Here is a 19,986-nt window from a genome sequence, read left to right as displayed (position 1 = left end):
TATATATGTATATATACGTGTAGTACCAGCTGATTCTTATCGCTCGTATCACCTTTGTAGCGTTCTGTCTACTAACCATTCCATGCAAAGTAGTAAAAAACACTATACATTTGGTGTTCTAGAAATAAATACATAGATAGAAAAATTATCTGTGTTTTGTAACCGTGTGGTGGTTTGTCACGTTTTTTAGCGACTGTTTATTTATGGCAGGCTATAGCGTATCGGTAACAGATGAACAACTCTTTTGTTACTCTGCATATTAAATCAGATATGTCGTGTTTACCTAACATGTAGCTGTTAGGATATCTGCAAAAGTGTTATCTCTATAGAGAAAGGTTTGTATTAAAGAAAAGTCAGTTCCGTCACATGTGTCGTCTGACAAACATGTCGATGGCGGGACTTCTGGTCCATCAAGCGCCCCCTTTTGTCCACAGGTTCATACTAATATAGAAACCACTTTTGCTGTTCGTTTTCTACAATTTATGCCGAATGCAACAGGGACTTGTTAACGCAAGTACACAACATACTTCATTTTAACTAAGCGCCTAGAAGATTCGCGTTTCTTAAAAAACCGCTGTTATTGCAAAACGCATCGCACCAGGGCACTCCCCGCTCCGCCTGTTCGGTGTACATATACGGTATTCATAGGTATGTAGGTTTACCCTACGTTAGTGTGTGCATGTTTAACGTCTTGAAAAGACATTTTTTGCCTTGGCACTTGTGCTTCTTTTGGCTTTTGCTATGAGGAAGGCTAACCATTATGGCTAAACCGTGAAATTAACGAGCCATTTACCTTGGGCGAAGATATTCGTGCCCATGGATTCTGTGAAGATTCAATAAACAACGACTGGGGCGGCAGATGACAACCGCGATCTCCTACACTTCTAGGCCTACTCTCCTGGAAACCTCCGAGGGGACTGACTGGAGCACAGGCGTCCTGATCAGGACAGATTGGACAGCAGAGGCCTGGTGGCTGTTGAGGGTTTGGGCAACTTAACGGCGGACACAGAGGTTTCGAACAGCGAACGCTGCCGAACTATTCACGTCCGCGAGTAGATCATCAGTAGCGGCAACACGTCGAAAATTGGATTAAAGGAAAAAAGTTACTTCAAACATTATGCAATAACTATTCCACTGGATGTCTTATTAATCCCCATCGATACAAAGGGTTATCAATTGGTACGTAATAAGTAGTGATACTTGTCGCATTCAATCGATAAGTGCTTTACTCCTACTTGTTGTGAGGATAACGTCGATAATCATATTATGGTTTAATCTCATCTAACAAGTTTTTCATATTGTAATTTATCACACTTAAACTATAGGTATCTTCTTGCTGTAAAATGAGTTACCAAACTTGTAGCAGTATTTCAATATCAGCATTAAGCACAGTCTTTGCCCGGTCTCTATGGATTGCTACACGGTACCCTGCCGTAAATTTTGTTTACTCACGGAGCATGTACAGATTTCGCAGTCTTGAATGAAGCGTTGGCCATTAGCAACGACTTCGATGGAGCCATCAGTGGCGCGCAAGCGACACTGTGACTTTTCCTCCTGAAAACAGTGAGGACAGCACGCCCGATGCATTTGCTGAGGATCGCTACAATCACAACTGAATGAGCTTCGCAACGGCGTTCCTCGTCGACAGGTATAAGAGGTACAACCCCTTTCGATACTGAACGAGCTGCCGTCGTTTACGCTGCCGCTGAAGTTCAACCTTCTATCGACTACACGGCAACTCCAGCTAGTTACATTGGCACCGCTGGAGTCCACCGCGGGACATGCACACGTGAATGAGCCTTCTCGATTGATGCAGTTGCATCCGCTGGGACATGTATATGGATCCATGGCGCATTCGTTGATGTCTGCAGTAACAGTGGACACGAAGTAATAAGTGAGTGCTCTCACGACGTTCATAGCATTTCTATCTAACGCAAACGCTCTGTGCTTGCCCATGGACACGGGTCAGGTGGGAGCTATAGCCATTTCTAGGACGAGATGATGCTAGAGATATAAAATAGTTTCTCTTTTAGTTGATTTCGGAAGGAAATTATTTCGGTGCTATAGATATAACCTCAAATAAAGGTAAGCTAAATATTAGCTTGTGACCTGCACAGTGCAAAGTCCCATTGTATGCTTCAAGCTGGAAACCGTCCTTGCATTGGCAGTAATAATGGCCAGGCTGGTTGATGCAGATGGCATGTTTTCCGCACATGTTGGATCCAGCACATTCATCAATATCGTATTGGCAAAGATCGCCTCGGTATCCAGGACGGCATTCGCATAGCCCCGGAGCTTTACAGTAACCTCCATGTTGGCAGTCGGTTGTGCAAACCGCTACGGAATAGAATTTAATCGGGGACTAAGTTAGTGTCTATTGCAGTTAATTATTTCTTAGCGGCTTAATTGGTCTCTCGATCTTCGATTTGAGAAGTACTTCTTTCGTGTGGCAACTGGCACATATGGACATGAGTTTACGAATAATAAATGCAAAATTAGGAGTGCTTCAACTCGACTGACACTTCGTAATGGGTCCGTAGAATCAGCTGAAACGACAGAAGCCCGTCGTCGATCGGGCAAAAAAACAACGCAAACTACAGTCTATAGACGAGCGCTAAACCCATCTTATACTCACGTTTACACGCTCGGCCTTCGCTTCGGTACCCTTCAGGACATACACACCGGAAACCTCCATTCGTGTTTATACATGTGGCTCCCGAGTCGCAGAAATCTTTTTCGGCGCACTCATTAATATCGACGCAAAAATGCCCGACTGAATCCATACGATATCCCTCCTTACAATTGCAACTGCGAACGTATTTTGCATTTAGGTTCACGCATAGATTATTGCTTGTTATAGATTTTCGTCTTTCTTTCTATGTATATTCATAGGTCATGCACGTACAATACGTTCGCTTGATAAGCCTTTTTTTTTCAATACGTGATTCCAGGACTGAACTGGTTGATTGGGTACCTAGTTAACCATTATTTGGTCATCTTGACGAGACCTCCAATAGGTGAAATGGTGGAAAATGGCGTCTTATTATCATGCGTTGCATCGGCAACATAGCGATAGCAGTAATTAGCACGAGGGCAAATAATGATAACACTGATTCAAATCTGTAAGTGCTCAGGTTGGATTTATGGGTCAGATGAGCGGAGCGTTTCTCCAATGGTTCTGGTAGCAAAAACTACTCACTTATAACCTCCTGGAGTATTTTCGCAGACACTGTTTCCGGAACAATGATTTAAGTCCTTTGAAGCGCACTCGTCAATATCTGTAACAGTCGAATAAATTTCTTTGCCTGTACATGGTACGTGATTGATGATGACAAGTTGTCATGGTAAGTATATTGAAAGCTGTGCATAAAGTTTTGACTTAAATCATGATTAAATATATGATTAGGTAAATTGTGAACGTCTGCATTATTATCTTTTTTTGTTAATTAAAAACCGTGTGCGACCTTAAAACCGGTGGAGATAACGATAGCACTAGACATCTAGATTTCTAAGGAAAAGCTTTGCGTGTTGCTTAGGGCGTCTATAGTCAGTCAATGACAAGAGCTAACCAGTGTAGAAGAAAATGTTTATTACCATCGTTTATGTATGCCAAAACATTTTTATTCTTAAGGCCCAGTAACATACCTTCACATTTAGTGACACCGTCGCCTTTGTAGCCCTGATCACAGGTGCAGCGTGGATTCATCATATGGTTGCTACAGTGGGCGTTTTCGGCACAGGCGCCTAAAAATGTCCCACAATGACGCCGCAGGCAAATGGGGCAACAGCCGTCCACCGGCAGCGCCCGATCTTCTTCGGGACAGGCCAGAGGTGGGCAGGTCTTATTGTTGAAGGTGATAACTCCCGCCTGACAAATCATTCATTCCACATCATGTCTATTATTCATTGTCACAGTATTATACAACAGGAAGAGTAGAGCACAGTTGGACCAAAGAAGATGATCCTAACCGTGCTTCCATCCTGGCACGTTCTATTCTTCGGCTATTACTCATTAATTAATAGTAACAGTATCAGTCGAAGACACTTTTCACCTTATTGCTAAATAAAGCTATCGTTCGTACACACATCAGCACGCATTTAAGTCGCTTGCCGCTTACCCCGGGTTCATATACAAATTTGCATCTCTTATTCAGAAGACTTACTCAGTGCGTGTGCAATAATTAAGCTTCAAATTTCCATATCTACTAATTATCATCGGCGATCAATGAAGTACTCGAAGTAAAGTGATGGAGGCACGTTCACGAGGGGAAAAAATATTCTAATTAAATTATTAAAGAATATTTTAATTAATACGCAGATATGTGAAGGCGATCAGGGTGTAAATTAAATCTCTAAGTCCATCGTAGAAATGTTCTGACGTTATATTCTTGATTTCCGGTCATTCCAATCTTCCTTTGCTAGCATAAATAGACTGCATTTAAACGGGTGTTATTTTTAATAATATTTTATAATTTAAATCAAATAGCTGCTCGCTTACATTACACGTCTTTACAATGCAGCCCGTAAGGGATCGCGACGTATAGACAGAATCCCCGTGAATAAGAATATCAGCTCCATCAGAGCAGTTTCGTCCGCATGTGGCTTTGCAGCACGGATCCAACATCGGGTCTGAGCAGTTCACGCGACTAGGACATGGTAACGGTATGCAGGTAACATTTTTGTTCTGAAAAATGCGTGAACAAAGTTAGAAGTTAATGAATGTGCTGTTACAGTTATGCTTGATGATGTCTGGCCTACTTTTGCACCCATGAAACAACTTCAGTACACCTAGCAGGTGTGGTTGTGCAAAGCTGTGTTCGATGAATAATATAAACGCAAACGCTGGTGGCTTTTAAAGGAAATTATCTCATCGTCAATAGATATTCTATTGCCATGCTATTTGCAATGTTTACCTCGCAGGTGCACTGTTTGCAGCCATCTTTCCAAGTTTCCAGGTTCTTCTTGGTCCTAGCCTGGTCAATTTCACAAACTGGCAAAACGATTTTTTCTATCTGATCAACGCTCTGCTGCATCCTCCTTAATGTGGCCCGAACCTCATCTAGGTCCTTCTTATACCTTTGCTGTTCTTGAACAAGTTGTGCTAACCTTTCGTCTTTGTCCTGCTGAGACTCGTCAACAAGCCAGGGGCATTGAAACCGTTGCAATGCCTGGGGCCCTGCTGCTAAGTAGACGTAACGTACTTCATCCTGTGTCAAAGCAATTAATTGATGTAGATAAACTCGCAACGTTCTGACGGAGAAAAGAGATCGTCTCAGAGAAAATAATAACAGTACCTGGAACGTAACAAATTTAGATGTATATACTTTTATGCGGCTCCAGACTGTGTGTGTACTAACCAGAAATGCATCAGCTTCTCTTCTATCGAAAAGTACAAGTTGGGCGTCTTGCGTTATGTGGGCACGGCCGCCAGATAGAGATAGTTTCCCTTTATGTGTGCAATCAATAAATAACGCTACCTGGTTTCCTGTGAAGCGTAATGATATCTGTAAGATCCGTCGAGAAACAGAACGTTAGGTCAATTATAACCTCATACGAATGACGTCACGTTAACGACACGTAAATGAAGCACTCATTTTTACAAATCGAATTTGCGAATAAAAAAAGTGTTTTTCTAGCATTAATCAGATAGTAGCTGGTAATATACAGTGCTTATAGGAACTACAGAACAGCAATATTTATTTGACTACAATGTCTTGTATCGATCATCAATGGTGACCTTGTAACAAGCTAGACTTTATAATATTGGCTGGGAGGTATTCGATACTGAACCATAGCTCTGGGGAACACAATTTCGAATTATCGTTGTAGAAGATAAATCGTTTAATTTTTCAAGGCTCTCCAGGTGACGATGTAGAAAGTCTGACCTTATCCGGTAATCAGATTTAATCGGCAAAATTTTTCCTAGGTCAGATCAAGTTTAAGGAGTGTGCGATAGCGAGGTGAATCGACGGTTTGATAATCAAGCAGCGCGTGCTCACGGACTTGCAGCGGCTGCCTCGGATTCCCTTTTTTTTCAGTTCATTTCCTGTTAAAAATGTTGTTTTCGCTGTTTAAGAACTTGTTAGACTTACAAACATAGTTGTAAGATTGAAGCGTCAATGCAAATTATCGCCAGAGATGGCGCTACTTACATTGTGAAATTGGTTGTTGGCCAGCTGAACATACGGGAAGACTTTTCTCCGCCAGACACCTGCAGGACTCCTGTACCATATCGAAACTTCAGCATGTTGCGAACTGATTGTTATCTCCAGCAACCTATGGTTATTTGTGCATTACCTCACGTAAGTATCAATACAAATCAAGAATCCCATCACCAAGGAACAAGATTTGACACGAAGAATAACGCTAAACATGTTTTCTGCAACAACCTGTATGGATTTAATTTTTCAATTTAAAAAACTTCACGTTTTTCCTATAGACCGATAATTGAACGCGAAAAATTGAAGGTTTACGCCTGACCAACAGATAGAACATACAAGGAAGTAGCGTCAGAGGATATACTAACCCTTTGTTTATCGGTGCCGGTTGATCGAGTGATAGTAGAATGGCCTGGGATCCAATTTGTTGTTGGAGATTGGCCATTATTGTAAAGTCGTTCTGCTCAAAGATCTTTAGAGCAGATTGCAGAAGCGTGTGATTTTCTATCCGGAATGGTCTATCTAGAATGATCAAGAGATCGTATGCGATTGTATACGAAAAACAGTTAAATATTTTCCGAAGTTGCAAATTAAATGTTACCAGATCGAAACATGTAGCAAAACGAGGGATTTTCGCCGTCGAGGCCGAGGGTCGACGTGGTCTCGACGACTAGGACATTTTTATTGGTAAAAAGGGATACCAGTGCGACAACTAACGCGCCTTCATTTGTTTAAGAGAAAACGTAGAAGTGCTAATCCTTAATAAGCGTGGTTATAGCATCAAGCAAAGTTATTAATCGTGGCTAACTAAATACCTGCTGAACTGTATTGTCCTTTGGTATAGAGCACTACGGGCTCTTCCTGCGACTGCTGCTGGACCTGATAAGAATATTGTATGGGCCGATGTTGATCCTGACGCGTCGTCTGGTATTGAGGCGTCACTGCCCGCTGATTATTTAGCGCGGAATCTCCATCTCTACTTCCCATGACTGGGTGTATGTGGGGGCCCACTACCATAACACAAGTTGAAAGGTCAACAGTTAACTCAAGCTGAAGGTTAAAGAAACGTTTTCTGCCATAGATGCGTCGTGTTTATCAATATAGTTACTAGCATTTTTTTCGATCCTTGCAGGCTACGTATCCGGAAACAGTATATACACTTCCCATACTATATATATTCTATATATTCATATCTTTATCATTGCCGTACTAATAATAAATGGATGCTCACATTTGCAAGACATATAGCTATACGTACGAGATTACGCTAAAGGATGGCGGTAAGATACAATAGAAAATAGCAAAATATCAATTCATAAATCGCATAACACCAGTCAAAGAGAGGGGATCGCGCTAGTAGGTCTAACGATCCATGTATACTCTTGCAAATATTGCGTAAATGGCCCGTTACGTTCATGGGCTGCGTTTATTGAAAATAAAAAAAAATATTCGATATGTTCAGTTAGACCCAACGTCGAAAAACGAAAGATATTTTATAGAAGAGTTACTTCGAAAAATTAATTCCTCGAATTATACGTGTACATGCATCTGTACTTCGGCAAGGCGGCCGACGCGAACCGTTTCGCATTGACAGAACTTAAACGATTATGATTCGTATTTACTTTTAAGTTGGAACGCCGTGGAAAGCTGGGCAAACAAAGAAACATCACAGATTTTCTCAATAGTCTAATAAACGACACGTTATTTTGCAAGATTTAGAATACTATCTCAAGTGGGTAAGAAGAGTAAAATGTAATCTTTAAACTGAGCCAGCGAAATCTAGTGAACACTAAAATGGTTGTGCTTCTTGTTCTCTTTATACGACAATGATTCTTATGGCTGAAACATTTAAAAATACCGCCATAATAAGCTATCTAATCTACCACGTAGTTGAACCACTCAGATGTTTTAGGTAGAACGCCCGGTCTCTGTGCGTAACTACTATTGGCAAACTCCCGCTATCTCGTCCCCGTAGAAATCTCGGCGGTTCTTGCACTTCAGAGCGCTTTGTTACGTGGTCGCTTATCCAGAACTGAGAAGAACAAAGACAGTGGTGAACGTTTGATCCCCTAATCACGTGCAACGTCAGAGAATGAAGCCACTTTTATGTTCAAGACCCACCCCCTTTGTGCGCTCTTCCAACTGGCATTCCTGGAACAACATCTATAGCGATGTCTTCGCGTCATTGGATAGTGTAAGATACACGATACAGTTCTTCGAAGACAAAAGATCTCGAGCAGTCGAGGGTGTCGGGTCGCGCGCGTTTCATATCTTTACTTTGAGCAAGTTCTTTGTTGCACTGTTGTACCAGAGCACCCTACCATACTTAACTTATCGACAAGAACACGTTCAAAAGGTCCAACATCATATCGCTGGCGTGGGGCTTTCAGCTGTGAAGTCATAAAGCGCCGTCTGCTGTCGATCCTATTACTAGAAGCAATCTAGAACGCGTGATTTTCTATTTGGTTTATGTTAATGGCTGGCACTTATTCATTTAATTCTTTGTAAGGTGTTGCTGTTGGAGTAAGTGTTTTGTCCAGATTAAAATACAGTAGTTTTGTCTATGAATAAAGAGACATTACGAGCATTTTGCGGATCACTAAATATCTTCACAACAAGACAGCATAACAAAACATCATTTCATAACACTATCAAATTTCCATAACGTCCCCGACTAAATCTAATGAAATAATTAAACATAACTAACCGTATATATATGTATTTACATTACTCCGTGCTGAAACGTTTTGACACCGTAAAGCTCGTTAACGCCAGAAAGTTTGGTGAAAACAATCTTAAATCGAAGTACATATCTGAGGGTGGCGAACAAAAGGAAAAACAAAGCCATAAATAGATCTAGTTGCCGATCCTGTGGCCGCATCGCACGAAATAAAATTAGCGTACGAAGGTGGCCGTCGCTCGGGTGTCAAGATAATGGTGTTCCACTAGGTGTCAGGGGGGATCTGGCGTTCACCCAACGGGTCGACACGGTTTACTGAACCAGATACCGTGCCCGGCAGTAATTCACCTAAGGTCAGCTAGGCTTAGCTTATCGGCCGTGAACCACTGTCCACCCTGGATCGTGCTTATTCATGTGACGGCTGCGGTTTAGCCTGTGACTAGTTTACTCGTAATCGCCTACAGCGTTCGTAGATATCATTAGAAAAATCTTAAAGCCGAACGGACCTGATAAAAGCTCCGCGCTACGGTTGTAAAGGCTTGAATGGGCCGAAAACCGAATGGATGTGCAGTGATGATGAAACTAACGAATAGTACGGGCCAGTCTCCGATATGATGCCTACCCATGTTGTGCAGATGGAGACAAAGTACTGCTACTACTCTGTCATTCGTATAATGCAGATTTTTATTAATTTTTGCACTAATTTAGGGTACATGCGTCGCCTTAGTCGACGGAAGGAATTTAATCAATCGATCAGTGACAAGCTTTAGGCTTGACTCCAGATTGTACGTGTATGCGATACAATCCTTGAGAAGTCCTTCTGAACTTGGGCAACAATCGATTGTAGTGGGTCATTTGTTTTTGCGTTAGCCGCTTCTGAAGAGTCGAATATACTGATAGATAAAGCTGCGATCTAAGCTGAAAAACAGCAAAAGATTTTCTGGATTACGTACGATCAGTTAGGCACATTTCGATAGTGCATCCGACCACGAATTAGGCAGACCGCATTTATTCGCATCTGCATATTTAAATATACTCTTCAAATTGCAGGGTACTCGCCACGCCCTTACCGTAAACAATCTGAACTCGAATTGTATTTTTTGTTTAAAGCGTGAAGGGCGTATACATATTACGTACACGTACGGATACGATCGTTACTCTATGGATCAGAGTCCATCGAAGGTGTCAGAGATATCGTTAGACATTTTAAATAACTCTACGCGTTAATTTCAGAACATTTTACCTAATATATTGTTTAATTTCAAACGTAAATGAGAAAAGATAAATTAATCATTTAATTTGTCCGTATGTATGCGCCATTTTCGAATCCACCTTGCGCAAAGTCAACGCTGGCAAACACAAAATCAGCGGGCAGACAATCACATATACAGGGCAAAACTACGGAATCGCATGGATCTTTACGGCGTAGAGGTCGTACTACTATATGCGGTATATTAACACGGTATAGAAATTTTAACGTAGTAAATTAGTAAGCAAGAGGCATTTGCAATTATTTGACCTGACGACATGGGCGGCCAACTAGTCTATGATATTATCACCGACACAACCAGCCCTGCCATCGACCTAGGCGGTCCAATTGAACAAAGCTAATATAGCTAGCATATTTACGTTAAATCAACTAGGTGCCACCACTGAACCGACCACCTTGGTGGGAAGTCCTTAATGGGACAGGTTGCCAGGCGCAGCTCTGCCTAATATGATGTGATGATGTTTAGGTGTGTGTCCTGGTAGGCAAATGTCAGGGGTCCTGCATGTCTCTGGAGAGCATCTATCTGGTGGAGCGTGAGCCCATAACACGCCAAAACTGAAAACGACGAGTCCTCGGGTCCCAGCAGAATGAAGAATCTTCTCCATCTTGGTTTTTTGCGAAATGTTTTTCTAAACTACGTGTAAGAAGCTGTATGTTATAAAATATTTTTCCTTCCTGTTTTTCTTTTAGAAAACGTTCTTTACTGTTGGATTTAACAGCTAAGACTGATATGGGAACTTAGCTCGAATCGTCAAGATCTAGGGTGCGTTCACTGTTTTCTCTGTGCTAAGCTGTATTTCAAGGTGATCAACTATTAGGTAGAGATTTTGAAGAAAATTGCAAGATAAGAAGCATTCTCCAGTAGTTGCGACCAGAAGGGTCCGATAGCGACTTAGTACAGTCAGCCAATGTATTTTGTTAAGATAGCAATATAATCATAAATTATATTTTATACCGCACTAGCGCTAAAGAGTTATTTTTATGTTGCAAACAAAATCCACACAGCTTTCTTAAGTGTTGTAATTTGCGCACAAATGAACTCCAGAAGCAATATTCCGGGTATTCAAACACTTCAAAATCTTTCTGTTGTGTAATGGCAAAGCTACCACGTGGTAAAAAGGTAAAATTATCGTGTCATATAAGGCGAAATTGCTATCCTTGAAAGGCACGGGCTGAAACCCTATCGGACGAAGAAGAAAGACAGGGGTTCCACTCCTGAACCTCGGAGAGTCGCGGTTACATGTCTTAGCCACGAGAACGGAACGATTGCCGCTCATGAAGACGAGTTGTCCAGTTATAGTCGGGGACTTCTTGTGCTTAATGCGGGGCAATATAGTTGGAAAAGGCGAGTAGTACTTAATCCACTTGTGGTTAACTTGATTTCTTACAGCGCCGTTTACTGCGTCCGAGTAGAAAGAATACTTGGCATGCCTCAGGGAATAGCTGGGGAACTCGAGGGAGTCTGCCCGCCTAAGAAGGCCAGGGGCGCCTGTCCTATACAAATACCAAGGGTGGAAGGGGCGTGTCTGGCGGTACATTAGGACTGAGGAGCTGTTCAGTTGTCTCCTCACACCAGAAACAAATTAGGCCCAATAACCACGCCATGACTACTTCTGCAAGCTAAAGCCACTTAGGTTACAGAACACAGCTTTGCTACAAGAGATAGAGAAGCATAGTCAGCTTTTATGGAATTTTATCAAGTTTTTTCTACTATATAGACGGGGGTGTTGAATTAGACTGAGCTCCATAATTGTTAATAATTTCTCATAGATTTGGCTATGGGTTCTGCTCGATGAATAGCATCCGTCTGTTGAAAGGTTATAAGAATATTCATATCATATCGTTCATAATGAGGGAACTTTTTTTTTAAGTGTTTCTATTAAATCGACCGATCGTTCGTGTACGCGTCAAAGAAAGATACGCGTATACAATTTGCACAAATACATCGTCAATATCTTTTTACTGAAGCAATTTTGGCCCACATTTCTCCGAACTGTATGGACTTGTAGAGTCGTCAAATAGGGCAACGAATAGGCTTACATTGTTATTATTCCATAATAATCTGGCTTGAATTTTCACAAAAAAATAGGTACGCGAGAGATTTCAAACGGTGCCGTTAAGTAACAAGCGACAACACCGATCGATACCTATAGCGTCCGCCTTATTTTCTTAAGATCGGTGGGAGCGATTACAGGCAACACATAGTTATCGTAAATGGGCTTGTGAAGTATCTCTTTTGCCGGAAAAACGTGACGACATAAAGTATAATTAATAGAAGCGCCGCGGTTGATATAAATGCTCTACAAATGCAATTTCATCTTAGTGTAGTTTGTAAGCTAGATTCATCTCGATTCTTACACCTACAAGCAAGACAACCGATCAAGTTGTACACAGAAACATTGTTCTTTATTCCAGTTCGTTTCCATATTAATAATAATGTCTCGCACTTATATTTCCAAACCCAACAGAAGATCGTTTGCTTAATTTACTCTGTGCTTGCTTCTTGATAGACAAATAAAAACGGTTCAATAGTTAACGACACTGTTGTTTGCGTGGGGGAAGTTCCGCTGCTTAACAAGGGACGAAAAAGCCCTATTCCCACTCATATATATACATATATTTATTTTTTCCTGGCATTTTTCTCTGTATTTGTTTTTGTGGCCAGTGAATTAATTTAGGTCCCGATTTTGTACAGCCACAGTTGGTCCGAGCCTCCCGCTAGATTTAGTGGTGTCGCCGAACTTTCTCGAAAAGGCAGCCATACACCAGTAGCGGCCTGTGTGGTAGCAATCACAGCGCTGCTTGGTACTATTGTCCTGTTGCGGCCCCCGGGCAGGGCGTCGCAGCGGCATGCCGCGCGTCTAAAAAGGGCACTTCCCACCCGAAACTAACTCAAACCGAAGCTGCCCAGCTACGTTCGCAAACCACTGAAGCGTTCCATGGAGAGCGAGACACCGTCGAACCGACGAGAGGACAAAAGCCTGCGCGACGCTCCGGAGACCAGCTGTGTATACGCTTCACTAGCGAAGACGATGTCGGCTGTGCTGCCAGCAAAGAGTACAGTTAGATAGGCCAGCGTTATCCAGTCGCGCGATCCTACTCATGTATGGTTAGTCCATCACAGGTCACAATAGCGCCAATGGCAGTGGCGGCAGTGCGTGATCTCAGTTGCCGCCGTCTTCGAAACAATCCGCCAGCTGTAGCAGTAGATAACGTCATAGTCATGTGGTTACACAACGGCGGTCTGAGCGATCCGTAGACTGAAATCAGGAGAGCCTGATCGAACTCTATAGTAGTGCAACCATCAAGTAAAAAGAGGCAGTACAGGGAATTCGACAGTTATAGAAGTTTCGGATCTTGGAAGTCAACTTATTTCCTGCCGGAGAAAGGGTGGCTTGTGATGGTGTAGTTAGTCCGATAAAACGCTGGCCATACCAACGTCATAGGTCAGCTATAATATAACAGATTGGTCTATCTATTAAGAGCTGAAACATGGCTAGTGCTCCATTCGACAAAAGCTGTAACGTAAAATTTACAGACCGCGCACCTCGACTGTAGCGGACGGAATTGCGTGATATGTTGATGAACACGAATCAATTCGACGAAAAGCATTTTCACAACTGGTTGAAATACGAGGTGTGAAATATATGGGGCACTTCGCACCACTGGCCGTACCACACGTGACGAAATGTTTATGTGTTGTATTGGAAATAATTGAGAGAATCATTTTGACAATGTATAGTACTAACATTTGGCCGACATCCCATGATAAAACAATTATTAAGCAATTCAGTTGCTATGTGATGCGTTTCATTGGGTTGAAGCAATGCGTCGTGTTTGCACTTTTGCATACTGTGATCGTGTCATCTGCCCTCTAAAAACGTCTTGGGTATCAAGTACTATAAATCCCCTGTTAAACTGAGTTATGATCTTATTATTTAGAACACTTGTATTACAGGTTGATCTTGGGCCTGCTTTTCTCAGTGACTCAAGCGATATGTTCCGCAATATGTTCGAAAATGTTTTTATTTCATAAATTTAAATAACATACCAACAAAATGTTTTAAAAGAGTCTTGTTTTTCTTCCAGAAGGCCGTCGTTTCGCACCATGAGCTGCTGTCGAAATTTAGATCAGAAAATGTACACATGGTACCAAAAAATATCTGTCTCCTTACTAGTCTATCTAGACATTTTACCTACGCCCATTTAGGCATTCAACCCGGTTTATCTCGTTGATAATATTTCGTTCGTAAGTCAACTTCGGGAGCAATCCGAATCGCGAGGTACGAAACCTATCCGTCGGTAACGGTTTTCCGAGCTGCTATGTAAGGTCTTAACAAATGACGCACTCAAATAACTACGAGAATGATAACAGTGATCAATTAATAGTCAAGTCAATACATATTCCAGCATTGGCTACGTCCTTGAAAAAATGTTTTTTTTTTTTTTCGGAATTGGATCTTACTGATGGTTTACTGTGAAAAGCCATCTTTTGGACGTACTAGAATGTACACATCAATATCTGTTAGCATTTTTTAGTGTCTCAACACTCGGTCTGAACCGTGTCATTAGCGTACCAACGGATACTTTAGACCATTTTTTTCAAGCCCCAATTATCAGAGGCACTATTGCTTTAGTAAACCGTGCCACTTGGCCTATTGGAAGCGTGTACTCATCAGGCAATTCACATAGACATGTTATTTACAAAACATAGCGTTTAAAAATTGGCGCCTCGACTCGAAAAGCGTACATGTCCGACCAATATGGTGTATTCATTTTGTGATCTAATTTTCATTGATCATTCCAACGAGTGGTAATCACGCTTTTGTGAGCAAATGATAGAACATCCTGAACTCGTCAGTTAGTGGACACGGCGTCCGAATTAAATGAATGAAGACAGACTTAGTCTTAAAAATATACGGTACTACCATTGTACTGAAGGTCCGAGAAGTTGACATCACACACTATGGTGAACTGTATTATTGTCAGATGATTGATGTATTGTTATCGTTAGAAACTTTCGTCGAATCCGCGAAAGATCTAACCAAACGAGTATATTAAATTCTTTGTATGCTAGACGTACCTGTCGTTTAAAGTGAAGCTTGCAATACAAACAGACCAGAAAATGTACCTTTCACTATGGTTACGGAAGATGTATCTATTCTGTTTATTTCAATATAGGTCAGACTATACCAGAGAATATCTACTCTAAGCGTACGCTCGTCTTTAGACGAACAGAATTTGCATTTACTTAAGCCACTGTGTAGGACGACATGTGCGTAGTTTTCCCAAGATTTTCAACAATTATCGATGAGAAAAATAACTAAAAAACTTTGGGCTTAAAGCTTTGCGTAACACTTTCACGGGAGCCATTGCCAGAAGATATTATTCGCGAATGTATTTAATTTGAAAGCTCACCTTTTTCAAACTGAAAGACAATTTCACGCTAACAAAAGTTAAGCGTTAACCTCCTTTAGGTTCTACAATAGCTCTCTATCGATATATAGATACAGTAGTGCGGATTATTCGTAACCTAGGCTGGATTCTGAAGCACCAAACCGGCAATCCCACTTGATACACGGATGCAGAACGTCTCAACAACGTTTCTTGTCGAGATTTCGCTTATCGTGTCGCCAGTTAATTCCAGTGCTCAGACCAAGAATCTGCTCAGGGTGTCCTCATAACTTATTCTAACTATTACTCACCGCATTGGAAACTGTTCAATTCTGTATCCCCATAGACCTGTGGAAAAAGCCGTACCGACCAATGTACTTACTACGAAAAGCGGCTGATGTCGATTCCAGTGTAGCTAACATCGTTGAACCTTTTGAGGTTTGGGTTCCGACCACCGTTGTGTACAGCGTCCAAAAGACAAGTGCCTTCAGAAGTAGGCCACGCCGCAAAACATCACTACAAACCTCTTTGAAAAATCGCACGCTCCGAACACCCCCCCCAAGGGCGTTGCCCCTCTCAGCCTTAACACGGAAGCTGAAGCTACATCGATTGTGGCACATGGCTTCCTGGTATGCATCCAAACATGATGCAGGGTATCGCTTACTATGAAGGACTGGAGCAGGCGGTCACATTGAGTAGCTTTGATTTCAGCGCACTTACGCCACTGCTCGACTACCGCCAGCAGTTGTGCCGTCAAAGACCTTGACTGACTCAATGTATACGACGCCTTGGGTCACTGATGAGCGATGTCGACCATCCACACACTACTCTATCTGGTAAAAACGCAACTAGAACTTTGGTGCTTCGATACAAACTAATGGGGGACAACATTAACAGACTAACTAAAGTTTTACTAGCTTCAGTCTCCTTTACTTCTTACTGTGTTTCCTTTTTCCAGTTAGAAAAAATAAGGAAAGATAGCATTCATTATTAACAAGGACAAAGGAACGGTAGGTTAGCCGTTCTTAGAACGCGTATCCATAGCTTCTGCGCTTTCCCCTTGGTGCGATATCCGCACTGGAAGGACGCAGAAAGTAAATACTAGCCAGCGCGGTCACGACGATAATACGATGCGTGGCTTGCGCATGGCCTGTTACATGATATTTACAGGCAGATTCAAAGAGAGAACAACACAAACTCAGCTGCTTCATGGCTACCACGTCGTGCTTGCTCGATAAATCGAACACACGTGCAGTTCACATCGATCACCTATCAAAGGGTGCAGAAGACGTGTTTCGCTCAACTGACCGTAGCACGAGGTACACCATTCAGTAAAATGAAAACTGAACGAGCAGAAAGACGTTGTAGCAACGATGAAAAGGCTTCCCTTAGGATCGAGGCGCGTATCGAGGCCCACGTATAAAATACATTCGATGGATTATTACGGATTGGTTCGGTTAATTCGTGGCTTGAGGCAAATCTTTGATTGGTGTCTCGTGTACCGGTTGATGTGTAGCAGTTTTTAGAAGCTTCGTTTTAGCAAATATGCATGCCTGATTGGCTTTTCTCTGATCTAGATCTCCGATCTGTTAGCCTATTGCTTGATAATCTAGCAGGCTCCATAGTCGATGCAACCGTCATTGAATGGCCTTGGTGATCAGCGCCTGTAATTAGACCAACAACCAATTTGCCATTTTGCGCGCTTGTGTTTGGATGCAAACGTTTATCCTGATGTGTATCTAAAATATTGCTAGAAATTCGTGGAGTAAACAGTACAAGCTACTGTGCTCGACCTCCCGAGAAGAAACTGAGATTTATTGATACGCTTCCGGAAATCGTAGGGAGTACATGCATAGGTCAGCGCTTCATGGTGAACATAGTGTCGTTTAAACGTCTAAGCAATAGGTTACGAGGTTTCTCTTCAAAACAGTTCTAGTTGGGACGCCCTTTTTTTTTTTACAAATTTGCTTTTTTTTTTACGATAATTGGCGTATTTTCTGTTATTTTAGCGACTACGAGACAAAAACTCTGCAACTACCTAGTGGCTTTTGTTCAAATTGTCTAGCGACGTTTGGGTCATTTGCGTAATCCATTTTTATTAAATGTAATTTTTTTTCGCAGGTTTCTATAACAGGTTTATCTAATTGATATTTTACTAAATAACTATTTTATCAATGCTTATTTTTAATACATAAATCATAGGCATACGGCTTGCTACGCCGCATTGTGTATTTATCTTATTACAATACATGCCATTGGATGACTTGCACTCGCAATAGACTTCGCCAGGTTTTCATTTACTACATTGTTTGTTGACTGTATACACAATGCGTACTACAAATGTAATACCCATAGTACAAAGCCTCGTGTGACTTCGTTTCTGTACCCATTCAGCTGCTGTGTTTGCTGGGGCGATAGAGCGCCACGCGCCGACGACCTCGGTCACCGACTGTTCGACGATATATACTGAAGTCAGAGGAACAAAGTGGAAGTAGTTACGATGTCTGACTTTTCTCCCCCGTTTCAGAATAAAGCACCGGGGGGTTAGCGACAACATTGTTTCTCGAGGCTAATGTCCGCCTTTCGCTCGACCTTCAGCATGCGTAGGCTGTTTTCTGCCTTTTTGCTGTTTTTGATTTTTCTTCCGTGCGGTGTTCGTTCGTAGCCACAATCCTATCGAGCGCTGAAACGACGATGAACAGAGCGACACGTTACGTATCGTACAGGTCAGATGCTGTAGATGTTCGGTTCATTTTAGGACGACAGCACTGCCAGCGACTTCTAACGGCTTCTTTGGTCGCCAGATGGTGCGGGCGGTCATTGACGCGAAACGTTCGCTAAGCTGGCGAACCAGGCCTGGGAGCCAGACACAGACATGAAAGAGAGTGGCGGTCCAAAGGGATCCCGTAAACAACAGTTCTAAAGTACAGTACAGCCGCCTACAGCACTTTAACATCCGAAAATTGAGTCAACAAAACGTTGCCGTCATGTTGTGTACGAGGTCCTAAGACCTAAACGCGATGTATGCGAAACCACCCAAATAAAATTTGGCTCATATTGATTGCGAGTCTATTCATATCTCTATACCATTTAGCCATAATATAATCGGAGACGTTTTAGTTGCCAACACTCTCTTAGAGACAGCAAGTTCGCATAGACATCAAAATAGTATAAGACACTGATCAGAAATATCTGAGAGGGCACTTTTTTGAACTTCCATGGCTTTGTGTATTCTGAGTATGCATATATTAAAACGAAGTTCGTCTTGGGCTCTAAACTAGTCAGTTATATTTTTTTGGGTACCGAGATAATATGCCATACAAGGCACCCTATAGCCTAAAAGAGTACTTTCCACTTTTTGTCGAACTTCTAGCGCATTCAATCATAAACGGGCACACGGATATCGAGATCATCAAAGTAATATCGCATTTACCCCAAAAAAAAAAGTCAGTACCCTTCAGATGAACCTTTGCAGCTACAAACACTGAACTTAATTTCCGTCACGTTCACTGTTCATATGAGATTAATTAACAATCTATAAGTTCGCCCCGTAAAGGCTAACTACAGAGAGCTTCTTTTTATTGGTAAATTCTTTGTGGTAAGACTTTACGTCTGCTACAAATCGCTTTGAATATAGCATCATCGTAGCAGTATATATATTCGACCTAAATAGTATTAACCAGTGCCAACGGTTAGTAAGTAAATAGCCTTCTGTCTTTTGACTGCATAAAAAGTTGCATTACACAGTCATTGAAAATGTGAAAGCCATAAAGAGGGTCTAGCTTTTTGGCAATGGCAATAACGGAAACTGTGAATATCTTCGGATGGAAAGATTTCCTTCATCCTAATTTCCTAATGTAATTTGTAGACATGCATTTCATTATATTAATGCTTAAAGGATAAGGTCTAGCTTTTATGACAACAGCTTTCAGCCCTTTCAGCTTTTGACTTAAGTATCAATTATATTTCATTAAACAGAGCAAAACCAAAGATAACTTGAACCACCTGGTGTTCAAAATATAACTTCTCAAACTCTCTTTACCGATACGCGCATATGACTAATTTGGTGAGTTGAATTTATTTCGTATAGTAGTAGACGTAGTCACTTCCCGGAACTGATTATAGATAATGACCTCAAAACCCCTGCGGGTGTGTGCACCTTACCCGATGCCCGTTTAATGTACCTTGTCTGGGGAGGACTGCCTTGCTCTTTTCCTAACAGCGCTACACCTGATGACCGTTTGTAGAGTCACTACGTGCTTCGTTAAAGTCAGTTGCTCGACGAATCGGAGAACCAATGTAGAGAAAAACGCATAAGCAAACGATAAAGAAACCATCACCAACACGTCGAGTAGGTGTCGCTACAATCGGTCAGCATGGCTAAACCGATAGTGCATTGAACGAACCACGAACAATCCTGCCACCCAGCCCGCCTTGACTACTAGCTGATTTAGTGTTTTGGCAGTCAGCGCCCCAATGACTCA

At 41.9% G+C, this 19,986-nt stretch overlaps 1 protein-coding gene and 1 long non-coding RNA gene across 11 annotated transcripts in view; one reads left to right on the top strand and one right to left on the bottom strand.

Moving 5' to 3' along the window:
- LOC111253032 (protein kinase C-binding protein NELL2a-like) overlaps positions 1-19,986 on the bottom strand; it is a 44,045-nt gene that overhangs the window by 6,310 nt on the left and 17,749 nt on the right. For 9 of the 10 annotated variants that reach the window (XR_015316172.1, XR_015316171.1, XR_015316173.1 and 6 more), the window contains 12 exons: positions 6,974-7,168; positions 6,527-6,680; positions 6,153-6,276; positions 5,358-5,504; positions 4,914-5,207; positions 4,499-4,684; positions 3,646-3,868; positions 3,200-3,278; positions 2,636-2,808; positions 2,110-2,337; positions 1,453-1,865; positions 794-1,036 (listed from right to left, as the gene is read on the bottom strand). Coding sequence is in view for 5 of the 10 variants with exons in the window: in XM_022811843.2 (XP_022667578.1) it covers positions 794-1,036; positions 1,453-1,865; positions 2,110-2,337; positions 2,636-2,808; positions 3,200-3,278; positions 3,646-3,868; positions 4,499-4,684; positions 4,914-5,207; positions 5,358-5,504; positions 6,153-6,276; positions 6,527-6,680; positions 6,974-7,168 (2,459 nt within the window). In the remaining 5 variants the exon portion in view is untranslated. Of the gene's footprint in view, positions 1-793; positions 1,037-1,452; positions 1,866-2,109; positions 2,338-2,635; positions 2,809-3,199; positions 3,279-3,645; positions 3,869-4,498; positions 4,685-4,913; positions 5,208-5,357; positions 5,505-6,152; positions 6,277-6,526; positions 6,681-6,973; positions 7,169-15,884; positions 16,628-19,986 lie in introns of those variants that run through there. The other variant, XM_086973705.1, reaches the window with a different exon arrangement.
- Positions 16,839-18,563, top strand: LOC147754918 (uncharacterized). The gene is made up of 2 exons (XR_015316176.1): positions 16,839-17,358; positions 17,897-18,563. It is a non-coding gene; the product is annotated as an uncharacterized LOC147754918 (long non-coding RNA).

The sequence above is a fragment of the Varroa destructor genome, unplaced genomic scaffold, assembly GCF_002443255.2.
Source record: "Varroa destructor unplaced genomic scaffold, Vdes_3.0 BEIS01000006.1, whole genome shotgun sequence".
Lineage (NCBI taxonomy): Eukaryota > Metazoa > Arthropoda > Arachnida > Mesostigmata > Varroidae > Varroa > Varroa destructor.
This window is presented reverse-complemented; position numbering and strand designations above follow the sequence as displayed.